The following is a 24,954-nucleotide window of genomic DNA, read 5'->3' as shown; positions in this document are numbered from 1 at the left end:
GACTAAGGGAATACAGGTTTTAATACATTTTTGTAAATGTATTAAAATAATAAAAAACAGATACCTTATTTACATAAGTATTCAGACCCATTGCTATGAGACTCGAAATTGAGCTCAGGTGCATCCTGTTTCCATTCATAATCGTTGAGATGTTTCTACAACTTGGAGTCCACCTGTGGTAAATTCAATTGATTGGACATGATTTTCAAAGGCACACACCTCTGGTCTGATGAAACCAAGATTGAACTCTTTGTCCTGAATGCCAAGCATCACGTCTGGAGAAAACATGGCACCATCCCTACAATGAAGCATGGTGGTGGCAGCATCATGCTGTGGGGATGTTTTTCAGCAGCAGGAACTGGGAGACTTGTCAGGGTTGAATGGAGAAAAGTACATAGAGATCCTTGATGAAAACCTTCTCCAGAGTGCTCAGAACCTCCGATTAGGGCGAAGGTTCACCTTCCAATAAGACAATGACCCTAAGCACACAGCCTAGACAATGCAGGAGTGGCTTCGGGAAAAGTCGGATTTGAACCCAATCTAACATCTCTGGGTATGACAAAGCTTGAGAGGATCTGCAGAGAAGATTTGGAGAAACTCTCCAAATACAGGTATGCCAAGCTTGTGGTGTCATACCCAAGACGACTCGAGACTGTAATCGCTGCCAAAGGTGCTTCAACAAAGTACTGAGTATCAGGTCTGAATACTTATGTAAATGTAATATTTCATTTTTTATTTTTATTTTTTACAAATTTGCAAACATTTCTACAAACCAGTTTTTACTTTGTCATTATGGGGTATTGTGTGTAGATTGATGAGAAGAAAATAAAAAGTTTAATACATTTTAGAACAAGGCTGTAACGTAACAATGTGGAAAAGTCACGGGGTCTGAATACTTTCGGAATGCACTGTAGACCTATGCAAGTTGCTTTTCGTAACATCGGACTAAGTTGTCTTCAATTACCATGGTCCCAAAATGTCCCAAACACCCTTTCCCAATAAACTGTGCAATGTACATATCCTCCTATCTGTCCTCTTGGGTTCTTCAAATTTCGATGAAGGGAGTTTCACGCACATCCAATATAATAACCGGAGCTAGACTAAAAGAAGGTCCAATACATAGTATCCTCTCACTTGATGATATGTTGATGAAGCTTAGGTGATACAATCAAGTATTCCACTCTTCCACTAGCTCTAACCTCTCCCTTCTCTCTCCAGCCCAGTTGGAGTTTGTGCAGATCCTGGTGATTGTGGTGGTGATGATGGTGATGGTGGTGGTGATCACATGCCTGCTCAACCACTACCGCCTGTCAGCACGCTCCTTCATCTCCAGGCACAGCCAGGCTCGCAGGCGCCAACTACCGCTGGCCTCAGTAAGTACTCTACACTGACCAGGGTGGGGAGTCTACTTTACAGCCATCACACAGACAAGGGTGTAGACTATTTTACAGCCCTATAAGTACTTGATAATTACATCTCACTGACCAGGGAATATACTTTACTTGACAGCCGCCACACAGACCAGTATGCAGCCTTAACCAGTGCTTCCCAAACTGTGGGTTGGGACCCACTTGTGGGTCAAGGCAGGGAAAGAGATAAAGGTCGCGGGATACACATTTTGGTGCATTGCACATTTTCCGGATGGACACCACTTTCAGTGTTAACTTAAAGCTGCAATATGTAACTTTTTGGGCAACCTGGCCAAATTCACATAGAAATGTGTCATTCTCATTGAAAGCCATTCTAAGAAGCTGTAGATGTGTTCTGTGTGTGCTACTTCTATGCTTTTGGTTTTCTACACCAGCTTTAAACACAATATTTTTGGTTGTGGAAAATATATTTCACAGCAGTGTAGATAATCATTGCACAATCTTACATGTTTTGTCACATAAACTAAAACGATTACATTTTTTGCAACCAGGAAATGGCAATAGTGCATATTTAAATAACTATATCAGATATAAAGTATGCAGAAAAGATAATATACATTTGAAGTCGGAAGTTTAAATACACACATTTCTTGTTAACAAACTGTAGTTTTGGCAAGTCGATTTAGAGCATCTACTTGACACAAGTAATTTTTCCAACAATTGTTTAGACAGATTATTTCACTTATAATTCACCGTATTACAATTCCAGTGGGTAAGACGTTTACATACACTAAGTTGACAGTGCCTTTAAACAGCTTCTGCTACAACTCCAATTGACATCAATTGACATCATTTGAGTCAATTGGAGTTGTACCTGTGGATGTATTTCAAGGCCTACCCTCAAACTCAGTGGCTCTTTGCTTGACATCATGAGAAAATCTAAATAAATCAGCCATGACCTCAGAAAAAAATTGTAGACCTACACAAGTCCACCATGTTCATCTGTACAAACAATAGTACGTAAGTATAAACACCATGGGACCACGCAGCCATCATACTGCTCAGGACGGAGATGCATTCTGTCTCCTAGAGATTAATGTACTTTGGTGCAAAAGTGCAAATCAATCCCAGAATAACAGCAAAGGATCTTGTGAAGATGCTGGAGGAAACGGGTACAAAAGTATCTGTATCCACAGTAAAACGAGTCTTATATCAACATAACCTGAAAAGCCGCACAGCAAGGAAGAAGCCACTGCTCCAAAACCGCCATAAAAAAGCCAGACTACGGTTTGCAACTGCACATGGGGACAAAGATGGTACTTTTTGGAGAAATGTCCTCTGGTCTGATGAAACAAAAATAGAACTGTTTGGCCATAATTACCATTATGTTTGGAGGAAAAAGGGGTAGTCTTGCAAGCCAAAGAACACCATTCCAACCATGAAGCACGGGGGTGGCAGCATCATGTTGTGGGAGTGCTTTGCTGCTTGAGGGACTGGTGCACTTCACAAAATAGATGGCATCATGAGGCATGAAAATTACGTGAATATATCGAAGCAACATCTCAAGACATCAGTCAGGAAGTTAAAGCTTGGTCGTAAATGGGTCTAACTGACCTAAGATGAGGAATTTTTACTGGGAATAAATGTCAGGAATTGTGAAAAACGGAGTTTAAATGTATTTGGCTAAAGTGTGTGTAAACTTCTGACTTCAACTGTATAATCGGTATATAATATACTGAGTATACCAAACATTAGGAACACCTTAATTTGAACACTCTCACTTGTCTCCAATTCCACATCCCAACCCCCAGCTTCCTTCAGCCCATCCCACCGATCTCTGCTGGCCACCCTCTTTTGATTTCTACGCACCATATATCTTTCAACTATGCTGTAGTGTTTTAACATACAATTTGAATCTATTAAATCGAACAGAATCCACAGATTATGAGTTGAAGATAAATATTTTAACTAAGAGTATTAGTATATTAGTGATTGACTGACCAGGTCTCTCCAGATCTCCCTACAATACTATTTCTAGGGTAAATTTTCGATCAATGTTATGCATTTTCAGCCATTCCTGAACCGGAGACCAGAAACAGGCTACCTGAGGGCAATACCAAAACAAATGGTATATTGATTCTGTATCCTTACAACAAAATCTGCAGCGCTGCAATGATTGCAAGCCACAAATAATTCAACATTTTGTTGGTGGCAAGAATTCTGTACAATAATTTTACAACAAAATCTGCAGAGCTGCAATGATTGCATGCCCCAAATATTCAACATTTTATTGGTGGCAAGAATTCTGTATAATAATTTTAGCTAAAAAGCACGATGTCTTGAATCTTGTTTTTATTTAACCTTGATTTCAACAGGGAGTCACATTGAGATTAAACATATTTTACAAGAGAGGCCTGTACACATTACAATAAAAACAGAATATTAAAACATACACGTGTATAAAACAATATAATTCAGCACGCAATTAACAAAAATAAACATTTAATAAAAGCAATCACATTCAACTACATAGAGGTTCTCAATCAATAATTTAAACTACCTGAGTGGCACCAGTACATCTAGCTGCAGTGAACTCTGCATATTGTTCCATAAATTAGGTGCAAAAAACTAAATGCGGATTTTCCTATGTCTGTGGAGACTGAAGGGATCTCTAGTGTTATCCATTCCTGTGAACGGGTTTGGTAACTTATTATTCTTATCTTAATTAATGAAGTTACATATGGAGGGAGTTTCTGTAAGATTACTTTGTAAATGAGAATTCAGCTCTCTTCTTACAGACAGTGAGGCCCATCCCACATTTGTATATAGACTACAATGATGAGTCCTGAAATTGTCCCTGTGATAAAACATATTGCACAATGGTAGACTGCGTCCAAGGGTATTAAAACAGAGGTTGCCTTATGCATGTAAACAATTTCACCAAAATTTCAATACAGGGAGAAGCGTTGCTTTAACAATATTTCTCCTATTTTTAATACTAAGGCATGATTTATTTCGATATAAAAAAATATATCTTGGAACTTAGCTTCTTAGTCAGATTTGTTATATGCGTTAGGAAGGATAATTTGTCATCAATCCAGACACCTAGGTACTTATATTGAGAAACAAGCTCAATTTGGGCTCCATTTATAGCACAAATATGCAGGTTCTCCCGGTCAACATTTCGTGACCTAGAGAACAGCATGAGCTTGGTTGTTACTTGTATTTAACACTAATTTAAGGTCTGTAAGTGAATTCTGAATTGAATCAAAGTCATGCAGAAGTTCAAAAATGGCCTGCTGCACTGAGAAAGCACAGGAATACAAAACTGTCATCTGCACAGAGATGAATGCTAAAATAACTAACAAAGTGAACAATAATGGACCCAAAATTGAACCCTCTCAAGAAATTCTGATTTAACCCCACCTATCAAGATGGCCTGAGTTCTGTCGCTAGGATAATTCTGAAACCATAAACAGGCTGTATATCCCAGGCCTACTCTTGATAATTTCTTCAGCAAAACAGAATGATCAACAGTGTCGAACGCCTTTGACAAATCAATAAACAAGGCAGCACAGCTCTTTTTAACATCCAAGGCATTGACAAGATCATTAGCAACTAGTGTGGTTGCTGTGGTAGTACTATGCCCAGGCCTAAACCCTGATTGGTTTATATTAAGAATACAATTATCAGATAAAAATGATGAAGTTGTACATTAACCAAGGATTCAAGAATTGTAGTTTAACAAGGTAGTCTTGAAATGGGGCGATAGTTTTCAAGATCATTTGCATCACCACCCTTATGGAGTGGCAGAACGTGTGGATTTCCAAGCTTTTGGAATACTTCCTGATAATGTTAAATTGAAAATGTGGGCTACTGAGCCAGCAATAAGGGGTGCTGCACACTTAAGCAGACCAGGATCCAAATTATTAGCCCCTGTGGATTTTTGGAGGTATAATGTTAACAAAAAAAACTGAAAAACGCATTTTCAGTATCATTCAATAGATTTTCACCATCTATATCCAAACGACTCTTTTCAAGAGCTGGCTTTGAAATATATTCAAATATAAAGCCTGCAGAGATAAAATGGTGATTAAATGCATTCATGATATCAATTTAGTCAGTAATAGGGCCAGAATCAAAATTTATTTATTGGGGGAGAGAAGAGGGGATACAACTCTTCAGTCATTTAACAGCTTTTCAAAATTTAGCTGGGTTCCCGGTACATTCAGATAGTATATTAACATAATAATCAGATTTTGCTTTTTTAACTTGTTTTACACACAGATTTCTCGACCGCCTAAAAGACTGCCAGTCTGTGTCTGGGAGTCTGTGAATCTAGCTTTGGCCCAGGCAGCATCTCTGTTGTGTATGACTTCAGATAGCTCTGGACTGAACCACGGGCAAGATTCAATTTTTTTAATTCATTTTTTTTAAGGGAGCATGTTAATCTACAATACAATTGAAAACATTTGAGAAGTGGTTGAAAACATTTGAGAAGTGATTAAGAGCCAACTCTGGGTCAGGTATAGATGCAATACAATCAAAGTCACCAAAATAAAGGTCACAAAAAAGGCCTGTTCATTAAAATGTTTAAAATTGATCTTGTTGATAAAACAAGGTTTGGATCAAGGCGTCCATATATCCCTGACATATGCAATAGGACAGTGGTCACTAATATCCAAAGCAAATACCCCACTCCCAGCGTATTTCTCTGCAGTGTTTGTAAATATGAGGTCAATCAAAGTCGACTTTGTAGGGTCCTTTAAGTTTGGATGAGTGGGCTTTGTAATCAGCTGGGTCAAATTTATATTAGTACAAAAATCATTTAGACAATCAGAATCCTGCGTTATCCATGCAAGATTAAAATCTCCAGCAATCAACACCTCCGGTGTAATCGAAATGGCAATTAGGTCAGTGAGTTTGTTTAGTACACATTTTTTTGGCGGAAGGTGGATGATAGATTTCTATAACTGTTTTTCTTGAGTTGAAACACAAATGCAGATTTAAAGCCAACAATTCAAATTGTTTAGGACTGGAAGTAGCCTTTAACAAAGACACAAAAATAAGATTATTTGTGTAAATAGCAACACCACCACCTTTGCCTTTCCTATCATCCCTAAACACATTGTAACCATCCATAGCAACATCATACACTGCTCAAAAAAATAAAGGGAACACATAAACAACACAATGTAACTCCAAGTCAATCACACTTCTGTGAAATCAAACTGTCCACTTAGGAAGCAACACTGATTGACAATACATTTCACATGCTGTTGTGCAAATGGAAAAGACAACAGGTGGAAATTATAGGCAATTAGCAAGACACCCCCAATAAAGGAGTGGTTCTGCAGGTGGTGACCACAGACCACTTCGTAGTTCCTGTGCTTCCTGGCTGATGTTTTGGTCACTTTTGAATGCTGGCGGTGCTTTCACTCTAGTGGTAGCATGAGACGGAGTCTACAACCCACACAAGTGGCTCAGGTAGTGCAGCTCATCCAGGATGGCACATCAATGCGAGCTGTGGCAAGAAGGTTTGCTGTGTCTGTCAGCGTAGTGTCCAGAGCATGGAGGCGCTACCAGGAGACAGGCCAGTACATCAGGAGACGTGGAGGAGGCCGTAGGAGGGCAACAACCCAGCAGCAGGACCGCTACCTCCGCCTTTGTGCAAGGAGGAGCAGGAGGAGCACTGCCAGAGCCCTGCAAAATGACCTCCAGCAGGCCACAAATGTGCATGTGTCTGCTCAAACGGTCAGAAGCAGACTCCATGACGGTGGTATGAGGGCTTGACGTTCACAGGTGGAGGTTGTGCTTACAGCCCAACACCGTGCAGGATGTTTGGCATTTGCCAGAGAACACCAAGATTGGCAAATTCGCCACTGGCGCCCTGTGCTCTTCACAGATGAAAGCAGGTTCACACTGAGCACATGTGACAGAGTCTGGAGACGCCGTGGAGAACGTTCTGCTGCCTGCAACATCCTCCAGCATGACCGGTTTGGCGGTGGGTCAGTCATGGTGTGAGGTGGTATTTCTTTGGGGGGCCGCTCAACCCTCCATGTGCTCGCCAGAGGTAGCCTGACTGCCATTAGGTACCGAGATGAGATCCTCAGACCCCTTGTGAGACCATATGCTGGTGCGGTTGGCCCTGGGTTCCTCCTAATGCAAGACAATGCTAGACCTCATGTGGCAGGAGTATGTCAGCAGTTCCTGCAAGAGGAAGGCATTGATGCTATGGACTGGCCCGCCTGTTCCCCAGACCTGAATCCAATTGAGCACATCTGGGACATCATGTCTCGCTCCATCCATCAACGCCACGTTGCACCACAGACTGTCCAGGAGTTGGCTGATGCTTTAGTCCAGGTCTGGGAGGAGATCCCTCAGGAGACCATCCTCCACCTCATCAGGAGCATACCCAGGCGTTGTAGGGAGGTCATACAGGCACGTGGAGGCCACACACACTACTGAGCCTCATTTTGACTTGTTTTAAGGACATTACATCAAAGTCGGATCAGCCTGTAGTGTGGTTTTCCACTTTAATTTTGAGTGTGACTCCAAATCCAGACCTCCATGGGTTGATAAATTTGATTTCCATTGATCATTTTTGTGTGATTTTGTTGTCAGCACATTCAACTATGTAAAGAAAAAAGTATTTAATAAGAATATTTCATTCATTCAGATCTAGGATGTGTTATTTTAGTGTTCCCTTTATTTTTTGGAGCAGTGTATATCAACTCATACACCCTGTACCATGGAATCGGTACATCAAAAATCTCTTCCCAACTATTTAGCAATCCTTATGGCACAGCTGTCAACATCCTTGTCCTCAAATGAAACTGGTATTCCTATTTATGCTATTTTTATTCCTCTGCCCGTTTTGATCCTTTATAGGCAGACAGACCAGTTCTAAGCCAGACCAGTTCTAATCAAATGTTATTTGTCACATGAGCCGAATACAACATTACCATGAAATGCTTACTTGCAAGCCCCTAACCAACAATGCAGTTCAAGAAATAGAGTTAAAACATCGAATCAATCCAAAAGTAACACAAATGTACAAAACAATAATGACGCTATATACAGGGGGTACCGGTACCTAATCATTGCAGGGGTATCGAGGTCATTTGTAAAGTGACTATGCATAGATAATAAACAGTGAGTAGCAGCAGTGTGAAAACAAAGGGGGTGGTCAATGTAAATAGTCCGGCGGGCCATTTGATTCATTGTTCAATAGTCTTATGGCTTGGGGGTAGAAGCTGTTAAGGAGCCTTTTGGTCCTAGAGTTGGTGCTCCGGTACCGCTTGCCGTGTGGTAGCAGAGAGGACAGTCTATGACTTTGGTGACTGGAGTCTTGGACCATTTTTTGGGCCTTCCTCTGACACCGCCTAGTATATAGGTCCTGGATTTCAGGAAGCTTGGCCCCAGTGATATACTGGGCCGTACGCACTACCCTCTCTAGCGCCTTACGGTCAGATGCCGAGCAGTTGCCATACCAGGCGGTGATGCATCTGGTCAGGATGCTCTCAATGGTGCAGCTGTAGAACTTTTTGAGGATCTGGGGACCCATGCCAAATATTTTCAGTCTCCTGAGGGGGAAAAGATGTTCCATGTAGCCATGGCTCTATGTAGTACTGTGCGCCTCCCATAGTCTGTTCTTGACTTTGGGATTGTGAGACCTTTGATGGCATGTCTTGTGGGGTATGCATGGGTGTACTAGCTGTGTGCTAGTAGCTTAAACAGACACCTCAGTGCATTCAACATGTCAACACTTCTTACAAAAACAAGTAGTCATGAAGTTAATCTCCCCTCCACTTTGAGCTATGGGAGATTTACATGCATATTATTAATGGTAGCTCTGTGTACATTTTAAGGGCCAGCCATGCTGCCCTGTTCTAAACCAATTGTAGTTCTCCGGGGTTCCTCTTTGTGGTACCTGACTTCACGACTGAACAGTAGTCCAGGTGTGACAAAACTAGGGCCTGTAGGACCTGCCTTGTTGACAGTGGTGTCAAGAGCAGTGCCTTATCATGGACATACTTCTCCCCATCTTAGCTACTGTTGTATCAATATGTTTTGACCATGACAGTTTACAATCCAGGGTAACTCCAAGCAATTTAGCTCAATTTCTACATTATTTATTACAAGATGTAGTTGAGGTTTAGTGAATGATTTGTCCCAAATACAATGCTTTTAGTTTTAGAACTATTTAGGACAAACTTATTCCTTGCCACCCACTCTGAAGCTAACTGCAACTCTTTAAGTGTTTCAGGCATTTCAGTTGCTGTAAGAGCTGACATGTATAGTGTTGAGTATTCCACATAGACACTCTGGCTTTTCTCAAAGCCAGTGGAAATTCATTAGTAAAGATTGAAAAAAGTAATGGGCCTAGACAGCTGCCTTGGGGAATTCCTGATTCTACCTGGATTATGTTGGAGAGGCTTCCATTAAAGAACACCCTCTGTGTTCTGTTAGACAGGTAACTCTTTATCCACAATATAGCAGGGGGTGTAAAGCCATAACACAAGGTTTGCCAGCAGCAGACTATGATCCATAATGTCAAAGGCCGCACTGAAACAAAACAGCCCCCACAATCTTTTTATCGTCAATTTCTCTCAGCCAATCATCAGTCATTTGTGTAAGTGCTGTGCTTGTTAATGTCCTCCTCTATAAGCATGCTGAAAGTTTGTTGTCAATTTGTTTACTGTAAAATAGCATTGTATCTGGTCAAACACCATTTTTTCCAGTAAAGGTGGCCTTACTATTCTTAGGTAGCAGAATGACTTTTGCTTCCCTCTAAGCCTGAGGGCACACACTTTCTAGTAGGCTTAAATTGAAGATGTGGCAAATAGGAGTGGCAGTATCATCTTCTATTATCCTCAGTGATTTTCCATCCAAGTTATCAGACCCCGGTGGCTTGTCATTGTTGATAGACAACAATAAATTTTTCACCTCTTCCACACTAACTATACGGATTAAAAAATTACACTGCTTGTATTTCATAATTTTGTTAGTTATACTTGGATGTGTAGTGTCAACATTTGTTGCTGGCATGTTATGCCTAAATTTGCTAATCTTGCCAATGAAAAAAATCTTTAAAGTAGTTGGCAATATCAGTTGGTTTTGTGATGAATTAGCCATCTGTTTCAATGAATGATGGAGCTGAGTTTGCCTTTTTCCCCAGAATTTAATTTAAGGTGCTCCAAGCTTTTTGCTATCATCAGATCCGGTGTTGTAGGGTTCTAACTTAATCCTGTATTGACACTTTGCTTGTTTGATGGTTCGTCTGAGGGCATAGCGGGATATCTTATAAGCGTCCGGATTAGTGTCCCGCTCCTTGAAAGCATCAGCTCTAGCCTTTAGCTCGATGTGGATGTTGCCTGTAATCCATGGCTTCTGGTTGAGATTTGTAGGTACGATCACTGGGGGGACGATGTTGTCAATGCACTTATTGATGAAGCCGATGACTGAGGTGGTATACTCCTCGATGTCTTTGGATGAATCCCGGAATGTATTCTAGTCTGTGCTAGCAAAACAGTCCTGTAGCGTAACTTCCACGTCATCTGACCACTTCAGAATTGAACGAGTCACAGGTACTTCCTGCTTTAGTTTTTGCTTATAAACAGGAATCAAGAGGATGGAATTATGGTCAGATTTGCCAAATGGAGGACGAGGGAGAGCTTTGTATGCTTTCCTGTGTGTGGAGTAAAGGTTGTCTACAGTTTTTTTTCATCTGGTTGCACATGTGTCATGCTGTTAGAAATTAGTTAAGTTTGCCTGCATTAAAGTCCCCAGCCACTAGGAGCGCCGCTTCTGGATGACCATTCCCCTACCTCCTCCCGCTGGCACCTGCCTAGTTTTGGGGTAATGATGTAATCAATTGGTTGTAATCTTGGATTGAGCAGACCTTCCCATACAATTCTAATAACTCCATGAAAGACAACTCTACCATTCCAATTTACAATATAATTTAAAAACAAAATACCCTCAAACATTCATAAACACAGGTCTTTTATCAACCAGCACATTTGTGGTCAGCCATAATATTTGTTGTAATTTTTGTTCTATCTTTTCAAGGGAATTAATTTGGAATTGTAGCCAGCTCTGCGATGCTTGTTTGAAAAAGAGAGAGACTTTGAAAAATGTTTCATTTTCAATTAATCGAAAATGAGACGTGGCAATCTGCACAAAGACAAAAAGGCCATTTTTAAACAATAGATGCTTTTATATTTAATAATCTCAACCCACTCAGTTCATATTCAATATATAGATAAGGTACACTTTATTTTGCCTGGTTTAGCATCCCAGATAAAGCGTAATATTTTTTGCTCATATGATTTGAAAAATGAATCACCAGGAGTAGGCAGCGCCATAGGTAAGTGAGTAAACTAAGATATGACTAAGGAGTTAATCAGGGCAATATTTCCATAAAGAGAGGTGTATATACAGTGGGGCAAAAAAAGTATTTAGTTAGCCACCAATTGTGCAAGTTCTCCCACTTAAAAAGATGAGGCCTGTAATATTCATCATAGGTACACTTCAACTATGACAGACAAAATGAGAAAAAATATCCAAAAATATCCAGAAAATCACATTGTAGGATTTTTTATAAATTTATTTGCAAATTATGGTGGAAAATAAGTATTTGGTCAATAACAAAAGTTTCTCAATACTTTGTTATATACCCTTTGTTGGCAAATCTTTGGAGGGAGTTGAAAGTCTGTGTTGCCCAGCAACAGCCCCAAAACATCACTGCTCTAGAGGAGATCTGCATGGAGGAATGGGCCAAAATACCAGCAACAGTGTGTGAAAACCTTGTGAAGACTTACAGAAAACGTTTGACCTCTGTCATTGCCAACAAAGGGTATATTTAGAAACAATTGTTATTGACCAAATACTTATTTCCCACCATAATTTGCCAATAAATTAATTTTAAAAATCCTACAATGTGATTTTCTGGATTTCTTTTTCTTCTCATTTTGTCTGTCATAGTTGAAGTGTACCTATAATGAAAATTACAGGCCTCTCATCTTTTTAAGTGGGAGAACTTGCACAATTGGTGGCTGACTAAATACTTTTTTGCCCCACTGTACCTCTCTATAATTGCAGGATCTTGCAAGTTTTCTATTGAAATTCATTGTAGAGAGCTCATTTATATCTATTGTTATATGAATACCAAGTGTGTCTACTTCACCGTCAGCTCATTTTATAGGTGAACTGCAGGGTAATGTAAAAGTTGTATTTTTTAAAGATCCAATGCGTAATATGGTTTTATTCCAGAGAGTCCAGAAAAGAGTCCAGAAAAATCTAGATCTTCAATGAGACATTGCAGTGATCTAGCTTGAGGACTTAATATAAAACCTGAGTCATTGGCATACATCGACACCTTTTTGATTTTAAGCCTTGGATTTCTAATCCTCTAATTTATTATTATTATTATTATTTTTTCACCTTTATTTAACCTGGTGGGCTAGTTGAGAACAAGTTCTCCTTTACAACTGCGACCTGGCCAAGATGAAGCAAAGCAATGCGACACAAACAACACAAAGTTACACATGGAATAAACAAACGGTCAATAATACAATAGAAAAAGTCTATATACAGTGTGTGCAAATAAGGGAGGTACGCAATAAATAGGCCATAGTGGCGAAAAAATTACAATATAGCAATTAAACACTGGAGTGATAGATGGGCAGAAGATGAGTGTGCAGGTAGAGATACTGGGGTGCAAAGGAGCAAAATAAATTAAATAAATAACAGTATGGGGATGAGGTATTTAGATGGGCTATGTACAGGTGCAGTGATCTGTGAGCTGCTCTGACAGCTGGTGCTTAAAGCTAGTGAGGGAGATATGAGTCTCCAACTTCAGTGATTTTTGCAGTTCGTTCTAGTCATTGGCAGCAGAGAATTGATAGGAAAGGAGGCCTAATGAGGAATTGGCTTTGGGGATGACCAGTGAAATATCCCTGCTGGAGCACGTGCTACGGGTGGGTGCTGCTATGGTGACCAGTGAGCTGAGATAAGGCGGGGCTTTACCTAGCAAATAATTATAGATGACCTGGAGCCAGTGGATTTGGCAACGAATATGAAGCGAGGGTCAGCCAATGACAGCATACAGGTCGCATTGGTGGGTAGTTTTTCGGGTATTGGTGACAACTGATGGCACGGTGATAGACTGCATCCAATTTGCTGAGTAGAGTGCTGGAGGCTATTTTGTAAATGACATCGCCGAAGTCAAGGATCGGTAGGATAGTCAGTTTTACGAGTGTATGTTTGGCAGCATGAGTGAAAGATGCTTTTTGCGAAATAGAAACCGATTCTAGATTTCATTTTGGATTGGAAATGCTTTATGTCAGTCTGGAAGGAGAGTTTACAGTCTAAACAGACACCTAGGTATTTGTAGCCCACATTCTAAGTCAGAACTGTCCAGAGTATTGATGCTGGGCGGGTGGGCAGGTATGGGCAGCGATCGGTTGAAGAGTATGCATTTAGTTTTACTTGCGTTTAAGAGCGGTTGGAGGCCATAGAAGGAGAGTTGTTGTTATTTGATCTGATGTTATTAACTAACATTTCGATAGCCATAATGAATAGATATGGTGACAGCGGACACCCTTGTTTAACTGCTCTTGACAATTTAAAACTCTCTGAGAAGTAGCTGGTATTTACTATTTTACATCTGGGGTTGTTGTACATTACTTTTACCCATTTATATAAGAGAATCACCAACATTGGAAAAATCCAGGCATTTATAAATAAATTCTGTTCTTACTTTATCAAAGGCTTTTTCAAAATCCACTGACACCTGGCCTGACTTCTTAGATGTTTCATGTTGTTCTTTTATCTCTAGTAGTTGTCATATATTATCTCCAATGTATTGTCCGTGTAGAAAACCGGTCTAATCAGGATGAACAATACCTGGTAAAAAAAATGTTTTTTTTTTTAAAATTCTGAGTGCTCTGCATTTCACTAGTATTTTTGCAACAACATTACAGGGTAAAAGGCCTCCAGTTTTTTTTTAGATAGACTGGATCTTTATATTTGCCATCTGGGTCTTGTTTTAATAATAGTGAAATCAGACCTTTCTGCAGAGTACCTGACAGACTACCATTTCTATAGGAGTAGTTAAAACAAGCTAACAATGAAGCTTTGAGAATATCAAAAAGGCTTGATATACCTCTACCGGTATGCCATCAAGCCCTGGGGGTTTTCCAGACTGAAAGGATTATATAGCCTCAAAGTTCTTCATCTGTAATTTAGTCTTCGCACTGATCCTTTTTGTACATTTTTTTTTTGTGCAAATAATTCCTTACAGTAATCATCATTAAGAGGTTGAGGATGAGACCGAATAGAGAACATCTGCTTCAAATATTTAGCTTCCTCTTTTAAAATATCATTTGTAGAATCATAATAACGAGTATCTGCAAATAATTTTTGGTAGCATTCCTGTGTTGGAGATTCGGGAAGAATTTGTTGCTTTTTTTTCTCCCATATTCCATCCAGTTTGTTTTATTTTTGTAATAGATTACATTAGATCTTTCTTGAATAAGTTCCTCCAGTTCTTTTTCTTTTTCCTCCAACTTATTTTGAATCTCTAGTATCGTTTTTATTTTGATCTACCTGTACTATTTCATGTATTTCCCTTGTTGGTCTTGGCTCTTTAGACAGAAACTGCTTTTTTTTTATTGATACATTTTGAATTGAATGACCTCTGCACATACATTTAAAGGTATCCCAAACAATAAGGAGATTTATTGAAGCTATATTGTACTGGCAAAATTCAGTTATAAATAATACATTGTCCCCCAGTAAACTTTGATAGAATTTCCAATATTGCTGTCCACGTGGAAATTCTGTAACAGTTATTGTGAAGGCCAATTGGATGATGATCCGATCGCATTCTGTCTCCTATCAATACTTTTTAAACATTTGACGCAAGAGAGAAAGAAAAAATAAAGTAGTCAAGACGACTAGCTTGATTAAGTCTCCTCCATGTGTATCTCACTAGGTCAGGGTTTTTTAGTTTACAAATAGCCATTATTTCTGAGTTTCCAAATATCCATTATTTCTGTGTCCATAATATTTGTGATTTCCTTAAGGGCATGGTGATGATAGTTTGTAGCGTGATTTATTTATATATATACATACATGCATACATGCATACATACATACATTTGCAAAAATGTATTAAAAAAAGTTTTTGCTTCGTCATTATGGGGTATTGTGTGTAGATTGATGGGGGGGAGACACGATTTAATCCATTTTAGAATAAGGCTGGAACATAACAAAATGTGGAAAAGGTCAAGGGGTCTGAATACTTTCTGAATGCACCGTATATGGAAAAATACACGTTTAAAAATGTTTAACAATCTAACAAGATTTGTTTTAGTCGGGGACAGCCCCCACAGTTGTGCCAAGTTGGCTAGATGTCCTTCATGTGCTGGATCTTTGTTGATACACTCAGGAAACTGTTGAGTGTGAAAATCCCAGCAGCGTTGCAGTTCTTGACACAAACCGGTGTGCCTGGCACCTACTACCATACTCCGTTCAAAGACACTTAAATATTTTGTCTTACCCATTCACCCACTGAATGGCACATATACACATTCCATGTCTCAGGGCTTATAAATCCTTCTTTATTGAAGTGGATTTAACAAGTGAATAAGGGATCATAGCTTTCACCTGGTCAGTCTATGTAATGTTTTGTATACTCGTTTTAATGTCTGGTGTTTCTTTCTTTGTGTGTCTTTGTCAGAGGCTTACGGGAGACAGGTTGTCTGCCACATGTCTGACACATCGCCCAGTGCAGTTATCTGAAGATTCCAAAACCATATGACTGCACTGCTGCTTTCTGAATCACCCACACACACTGCTGCTTTCTGAATCACCTAGCCTGTGATTCATTCGTTAGGAGATGTGGGGAATGATGCCGTGTGTGCGTGTGTGTTTTGGGCTAGGCAGACGTCTGTGTACTCTGCAGGAGGGGGTATGAGTCAGAGATGACAGAGCTTTCTGTGTCACGGTCAGTGTCTGGCTGTGTGTTTGTTTAGGATTGCTTGTGTGAAGAGCACTTGAACAGTACATGTAGCTCTTGTCCAATTCACAGCCCATCTAGGTGTAGAGAACAAGGCTCAGATAGAAGGACAGGAAGTTTACAAAGGCACTCCAGTATTAGCCCTTGGGTTCTGCCTATTAAGAGATGCTATACAAGTATACCTTACTCTGTCTGGCTTTGGGGTTGACCTCATCACCTTCACCCTATGCTCAAAGGTGGTTGGCTCTTTGGCTGGAAAGGTAAGTACTCCACTTAGTTGCACAACATGGTATCCAGTGAATGATAAATTCTTCTCTCTCTGTCTTTCTCCTTGCACCTCGCCATCGCTCTCTCAGGATGGGAGTCTGTGGTCCTCAGATGGCCCAGGGTCCACCAGTGGAATGAGCGAGGTAAGGGGGATTATGGGTAATCTTGTTTAGCCATTAAGACTTTACGTCTATAGGGGTCATCCCTAAACCCAGGGACCTAAAATTCATCCCAAATGGGCGGAAATGTATTATGGATTTGTCCGCTGATATAAGAGAGGCTATGGGTGTTTATGGATGTTCATAGCAAAGAAATGACAACGATGGTGCTGTATTGTTTTTTATGGTTGCTCGGCCCCCTGTCAATATACCCTCACTCAATATACCTTCACACACTATTTTGACACTGTGGATAAAAAGAGTGTTCTGAACAAGAGGACCACAATGGAAATAAGTTGTTCAACTTTTTTTGTGTTATCCTCAATTATTTTAAGTGCATTGCATCCAAATACAAGTTGTCAATTTAATCAAAATCATCACAAAAATGAATGACCAAATATGTGTGTTTGTGCTAACTTTCCCTCTACTCCTCCCTTAAAGCAGCAGGTGTACACCCCCCGGCCCCCGGACCGCGGCCCTTCCTACCTGCAGAGGGAGCGTCTGGCCCGCTTCCAGCCCACCTACCCCTACCTGCCCCATGCCATCATTGACCTGCCGCCCACCATATCGCTGTCGGACGGCGAGGAGCCCCCGCCCTACCAGGGCCCCTGCACCCTGCAGCTTCGCGACCCTGAGCAGCAGCTGGAGCTTAACAGGGAGTCGGTGCGCGCGCCCCCCAACCGCACTGTCTACGACAGCCACCTCCTCGATACCTCCCTGTGCCCGCCGCCCAGCCTCAATGCAGGAGTCAGTGCTACCACTGTAGCCACATCCGCACAGGCCTACTCCAGCCGAGTGGAAGGGGCGCCGCCGACTTATAGTGAGGTTATAGGGCACTACTACCACCCCTCTTCCCTGCCCAGGCACCACCACCAGACTTCCAGTGGCAGTGGGGTCATGGGGGGCGGAGGCGGGTTAGGAAGCCCGGGTCCCTCGCTGCTCCATGGGATACTCCAGCAGGCCCACCTGGGCAGCTTGGAGAGCAGGAACGCACGCAACAAAAAGGAGAAGCAGAAGCCTCGGCAAGTGTGACGGCAGTGTTGGTGTCGGCTGTTTATTTCTTTCTCTGCGCACTTCAGCTGAACTGTTGGTGTCAGGCAGGGTTGGGGAGGGGAGGTCGACATGGGGTGGCAGGGGGAGGCAGACGCAAAAAAAAGAAATGCCTCCCCTCTGAACTTTACCCCCCCGGTCACCGTCATAACTGACAACCGTCGCCCCTGACTTACTTTGTATAAATATTTACTTGTTCTTTGTTGCTCCGTGCTTACAGCTTTTTTTCTATACTGACAAATGCGAAAACAAAAAAAGAGTTACATTTTTTATTTTATTTTGTATTTAGGTTTTTGTTTTTGTATCCCTTTTGCATCATTTCTAGTCACTTATCTCCTTGTAGTTTATCCTTAGTTGCTCCCAGAGTCTTTTAGAATGACCAGGTCTTCCTTTTTTTAGATGCAGATGGCTCTTTTAGTGATCCGCCACCTAACCCCGTCTAGCTTTGTGTGCTGTGTACAGGCTTGTACAGTGCATTGATAGCAATCTTGTATCAGGTTGCCAGATTCAGGCTTTCACGGGTTGCCAGATCGAAGCTCATATGTTATCCCTAGTTAGCCTCAGCTCATGACCCAGTTGGCCACAGTGTAGACACCCCCGTCGCTCATCAATCCACATCAAAGGGTGGTCAGCGTTGGCATCCATGGAAACACATGATTGACAGCTGACTGGGTCTGTGTATCAACATGTGCACTGGAATAGAGAGTCCTTTGAGGTCAATTGAGTACAGTACTTTGCCCACTGTAGTGCTTTATGGCTATCTTGCTGTACTATCTGGACCCATTTGAGTTTAGTACTGTACTTTGGGTCTTGTCCAGTCGATTTTAGTACTGTCTTTGGGTCTTTGGACAGACAAGTTCAGGAGTTCCCGTGTGCAAATGCTCTTCATTTTTTTCTGGATCTTTTTTAAAGAGATGTTTGCACAAGATTCAAGACTGTTTATCTGGAGAAAAAGAAAAGAAGTCTGCAATATGTATCATAAGAGAGGAGAGTGTGAGCAGGGGTATTTTTGTAAACATGGATTCTAAAGAGAAAAATACATTTTTTGTTTTTTATTTTTTGTCTGCTCTAGAAATAAAAGTGAAAACGGTCATCTGTTGGGGTGCCAACTCAAATGTGTTTAACATTGTGCTATCTATACATATACATCCGTATGTATATGTATCAATGTATGTGTGTAAACATGTATACACGTATATAGAAACGGAAAAACAAAGTTAAAAAGCACGATTTTAGAGTTATTTATATAATTGTTGAAAATAATTGCACTATTTTTTTATATAACAAAATGGAACGAGGAAAAAAGAGACCTGGAGTTTTGCGTGCATGTGTGATCATGAGTGACAGAGCCCTCAACCTTTGAACCCCCACCTTTGAACTCCAGTTCAAGTTTATCTGCAGAACCCCCAGATTTCTGACCAGAAGTAGGGTGAAGTTGCTCCTAGATGCTGATCTTGAGTCAGTTTTGCTTTTTCCCTACTAATGGTTAAGGTAAGGATAGGGGAAGAGAAGCTGATCCTAGATCTGTACCTAGGGGAAACTGGATCTGACCACCATTTCATAGGACTGCAGCGTACAGTAGCCTACTAAACAAAACAGCAGTACCGTAAGGCCAAAATCGGACTTAAAACTTTCAAATTGATCTCCTATTGATTTTAGGCAAACGTTAGAGTTAAAGTTGCAGATTTTAATTCGGGATTCTGCTCGTAGGCCCTATTCCATATGCTTAACTCTTTCACCTTTCTTGGCCTTTAGAAAGTCCAAATCAACACAACTCCATTAACCTCAATTACCTACTATCACTCAAGATGTATTTGTCAAATAATTTATTTTGACAAACTACCTCAACAAGCAACACGTGAAGCACGTAGTCTCACCTACCTTGAGATATTTTCATGGTTAGTGCCCGTATTGAATTTCAACTCATGGATTTTTTTTTTTTAATGCAAGCCTCCACCATGTGTAGGTTTGGAACAGAAAAAGATTAATCAGGAAACTAAAGTTGGAGTGGTGACCTTCACCACTTTCCTCTAAGCTTTGTATCTGAATGTCAGGCCTTTGAAGCGGCCAGGTGAGCGCGAGAGTGCTTTGTCAATAGAGAGCATGACTGAGCGTTTAGCAGGCAACTGTACGCTGCACACATCCTCCTACCGTCTGGGCTTTTCTCCAACAGGCATCTCTTAGCACTTTAATGAAGAAGGAGAGAGATGCAATCTCCCTCAGTCAGCATTGGTCTCACTTCAATATTGATATTATGCAACTGCTCCCTCTGAGGTGAGACTCAAACTGCAAGGGGGCCCAACTTAAGATGGTATCACAGCAAAGAAGAGAGATGTGTGTGTGACAATAATAACATACAAATTATATATGTATATGTATATAAATAATGTATTTATATATATATATTATTTTATATATATATATATATATATATATACAGACACACACACACACACACATACATACACGTGTGCACACAGTGAGCTCCAAAAATTGGTACAGTGACACATTTTTGGTTGTTTTGGCTCTGTACTCCAGCAATTTGGATTTTTATGTATATAATGACTATGAGGTTAAAGTGTAGATTGTCATTTTTAATTTGAGGGTAATTTCAACTGTTTAGAAATTACAGCACCTTTTGTACGTAGTCCCTTCAATTCAGGGGACCAAAAGTATTGGGACAAATTCACTTGTGTATTAAAGTAGTCAAAAGTGAAGTATTTGGTACCATATTCATAGTACGCAATGACTACATCAAGCTTGTGATTCTACAAATTAGCATTTTCCTTTTGTTTTGGTTGTATTTCAGATTATTTTGTGCCCAATAGAAATGAATAGTAAATTATGTATTGTGTCATTTTGGCGTTCACCCCATATGGATTAAACATTTTTTTTATTAAAGCTGACAGTCTGCACTTTAACCTCAGTCATTGTATAATTTCAAATCCAAAGTGCTGGAGTACAGAGCTAAAACAAAACAAAAATGTGTCACTGTCCTAATACTTTTGGAGCTCACATATACAGGACCAGTAAAACGTTTGGACACGTCAACTCAGTCAAGGGTTTTTCTTTATGTTTACTATTTTCTACATGTATATATAATAGTCAAGACATCAAAACACATGGAATCATGTAGTAACCAAAAAAGTGTATTTTAGATTCTTCAAAGAAGCCACCCTTTGCCTTGATGATAGCTTTCCACACTCTTGGCATTCTCTCAACCAGCTTCATCTGGAATGGTTTTTCAAACAGTCTTGAAGGAGTTCCCACATATGCTGAGCACTTGTTGGCTGTTTTTTCTTCACTCTGCGGTCCAACTCATCCCAAACCATCTCAATTGGGTTAAGGTCGGATGATTGTGGAGGCCAGGTCATCTGATGCAGCACTCCAACACTCACCTGCTTGGTCTAATCGTCCTTACACAGCCTGGAGGTGTGTTGGTTCATTGACCTATTGAAAAGCAAATGATAGTCCCACTAAGCACAAACAGATAGGATGGCGTATCGCTACAAAAGGCTGTGGTAGCCATGCTGGTTGAGGGTGCCTTGAATTCTAAATAAATTACTGACAGTTTCGACAGCAAGGCACCATCACACCACCTCCTCCATGCTTCACTCTGGGAACCACACATGCGTAGATAATCCGTTCACATACTCTCACAAAGAGCGTCTCACAAAGAGATTGGAACCAGAAATCTCAAATTTGGACTCATCAAACCAAGCAAGTATCTTCTTATTGGTGTCCTTTAGTAGTGGTTTCTTTTCAGCAATTTGACCATGAAGGCCTGATTCACGCAGTCTCCTCTGAACAGTTGATGTTGAGATGTCTGTTACTCTGAAGCATTTATTTGGCCTGCAATTTCAGAGTCTGGTAACTCTAATGAACCTATCTCCTGCAGCAGAGGTAAATCTGGGTCTTCCTTTCCTGTGGCGGTCCTCATGAGAGCCAGTTTCATCATAGCGCTTGATGGTTTTTGAAGAAACTTTCAAAGTTCTTGAAATGTTCTGTATTGACTGACCGTCATTTCTTAAAGTAATGATGGACTGTCATTGCTCTTTGCTTATTTGAGCTGTTCCTGCCATAATATGGACTTTCTGTATACCACCCATACCTTGTCACAACACAACTGATTGGCTGATTGGCTCAAATGAATTAAGAAGGAAAGAATTTCCACAAATTAACTTTTAGCAAGGCACACCTGTTAATTGAAATGCATTCCAGGTGAATACCACATGAACCTGGTTGAGAGAATGCTAAGAGCGTGCAAAGCTGTCATCAAGGCAAGGGGTGGCTACTTTGAAGAATCTCAAATATAACATGTATTTTGATTTGTTTAACACATTTTTGGTTCCTACATGATTCCATATGTGTTATTTCATAGTTTTGATGGCTTCACTATTATTCTACAATGTAAAAAAATGTACAAAAGTGTGTGGACACCTTTTCAAATGAGTGGATTAGGCTATTTCAGCCACACCTCTTGCTGACAAGTCTATCAAATCGAGCACACAGCCATGCAATCTCTATAACACATTGGAAGTTGAATGGCCTTACTGAAGAGCTCAGTGACTTTAAACGTGGCACTGTCATAGGATGCCACCTTTCCAACAAGTCAGTTCATCAAATTTCTGCACTGCTAGGCCTGCCCCGTTTTACTGTATGTGCTGTTATTGTGAAGTGGAAACGTCTAGGAGCAACAACGGCTCATCCCTGAGGTGGTAGGCCACAAAAGCTCACAGAACGAGCCTGCCGAGTGCTTAAGCGCGTAGTGCGTACAAATTGTCTGTCCTCATTTGCAACACTCACTACCGAGCTCCAAACTGCCTCTGGAAGCAACGTCAGCACAAGAACTGTTCTTTGGGAACTTCATTAAATGGGTTTCCATGGCCGAGCAGCCGCACACAAGCCTAAGATCACCATGTGCTTTGCCAAGTGTTGGACTCCATTGGACTCTGGAGCAGTGGAAACACGTTCTCTGGCATGATGAATCACGCTTGACCATTTGGCGAATCTGGGTTTGGCGGATGCCAGGACAACGCTATCTGCCCTAATGCATAGTGCCAACTGTAAAGTTTGATGGAGGAGGAATAATGGTCTGGGGCTGTTTTTCATAGTCGGGCTAGGCCCCTTAGTTCCAGTGAAGGGACATCATAACACTACAGCATACAATTACATTCTAGACAATTCTGTGCTTCCAACTTTGTGGCAACAGTTTGGGGAAAGCATTTTCCTGTTTCAGCATGACAATGCCTCCATGCAAAAAGCGAGCTCCATACAGAAATTATTTGTCGAGATCGGTGTAGAAGAACTTGACTGGCCTGCACAGAGCCCTCACCGCAACCCCATCGAAAACCTTTGGGATGAATTGTAACGCTGACTGTGAGCCAGGCCTAATTGTCCAAAATCAATGCTCGACCTCACTAATGCTCTTGTGGGTGAATGGAAGCCATGTTCCAACATTTAGTGGAAAGCCTTCCCAGAAGAGTGGAGGCTGTTAATGCAGCAAAGGGGGGACCAGCTCCATATTAATGGCCATGATTTTGGAATGAGATGTTTGAAAAGCAGTTCTCCACATACTTTTGGTCATGTAGTGTATGTCTATATGTGTAAGACACCATGCGCTTTCTTCCCGTTGGCCCCACTTGATTTATTTCTTATGTTTACATTTCATTTTAGGACAAATACCTGAATTAAAATAAAAATGTCTGACCCTTCATAAGCAAGCAGCCAAAGGATTGATTTAAGGGGTGTGGCCATTTGACCTCTGACCCCTAGTGACATCTCATGATGCAGTTTGATGACCTCGGAGGAGAGCTTGGTTTTGATTTCAGTCTTTGCTTCAGGGAAACCAGTGCTGACTGATTACAATACAGGCAGGGTGGGGAAGTGACACATTACGAACCAAAAAAAAGGAACCACTATTGGCATAGCGTACTAAACCGTAAACCTGTTTGACCTTGACATAACACTTTCATGGCGTTATGCCTGTCGTAACATTCTATGACTGTTCGTTACAATAAAACAATATCAGTACTTGAAATTAAATGTCATGTATAATGCTGACAGACATGCTAATGACAACTACATAATGTGGGTATCCTGTCAATTTGCATGAAGTAAAGAGCTACATTTTCCTCCGAACTCTAAACTTGTCAACATTTCTGTTAATACAATGCACTTCGTACAGAAATTTAAGGCATTGCAAGCTCCAATAACCCCTAACATATTTGGTTGCGTTGTTTTCGTACACTACCTTACCCATCTAATGACCTCTTACCGTCTAGACTGGGTGCTCAGATGAAAGCAAACAGAACCACTCAGACAAAACAAATAATACTGAATATTCCAAATGGTGTTCCCTTAGGGTTGGTACCTTACATCACCCCCTGTCCCCATCTGAAATGAGCTACAGTTCCAGAGAGATGCCCGTGTCCAATGATGGAGTCCCACATAGACCTTCCTCGTGCTGCCATTGGCTGGGTGTCGGTCCCCTTGGAAATGTTCAGTGTTTATGTGCGCCTGCCTGTGATGACAGATTAGGCTCCGTCTGTGCTGTCAGTCTGCCTAGACTTGCCCTAGACTGACTCACAAAATGACAGACGTATGGATGATAATGTTGACAGAGTTGTCGTGGAGAGTGTTGCAATATACCTACTATTTGCCTTTTGATAATGTAGTAATTGTTTAACTTAGAGAAATGTAATGGGGTTTTTTTTCTTCCGTTTTTTTCTTTAAAAAAATATATTTTTGCTCCAATTCATTGTACACGCATATAAGGGTTTTGCTGAATGGATAACAGAACATTTATTCCATGGTTTGACCACCAGTTGTCTTCACTAACTATATTGTCTACCATAGTGAGTCAGGCTTTGGAGACAATAGCCCAAACCAGGTTGGGCATCACTTCGTTTCAATGCAGCCAGTACCACAGGTTTCTGCACTTTATTTAAACTGGTAGAGTTGATGAGAAGTACTTTTAGGTGACCAAGTGCCAGATCGATGCCTTTGCTCCTATTCGCTATTAGAGAACCCTTTAGTCGTCTTCAACATGCGCTTATAGTACTTAGTGTGGAATATATGC

At 40.8% G+C, this 24,954-nt stretch overlaps 1 protein-coding gene across 2 annotated transcripts in view; it reads left to right on the top strand.

Moving 5' to 3' along the window:
- pmepa1 (prostate transmembrane protein, androgen induced 1) overlaps window positions 1–19,157 on the top strand; it is an 82,879-nt gene extending 63,722 nt beyond the window's left edge. Inside the window, exons 2-4 of one of the 2 annotated variants that reach the window (XM_031827219.1) lie at window positions 1,219–1,373; window positions 16,755–16,808; window positions 17,268–19,157. In XM_031827219.1, coding sequence (XP_031683079.1) covers window positions 1,219–1,373; window positions 16,755–16,808; window positions 17,268–17,855 — 797 coding nt within the window. In that variant the 3' untranslated portion in view covers window positions 17,856–19,157. Of the gene's footprint in view, window positions 1–1,218; window positions 1,374–16,754; window positions 16,809–17,264 lie in introns of both variants that reach the window. The other variant, XM_031827217.1, reaches the window with a different exon arrangement.
- The last annotated feature ends 5,797 nt before the right edge of the window (window positions 19,158–24,954 follow it).

This window comes from Oncorhynchus kisutch, linkage group LG1 (genome assembly GCF_002021735.2).
Source record: "Oncorhynchus kisutch isolate 150728-3 linkage group LG1, Okis_V2, whole genome shotgun sequence".
Classification (NCBI taxonomy): Eukaryota; Metazoa; Chordata; class Actinopteri; order Salmoniformes; family Salmonidae; genus Oncorhynchus; species Oncorhynchus kisutch.
Note: the sequence above shows the minus strand (reverse complement) of the source record. Positions and strands in the feature narration are given on the sequence as shown.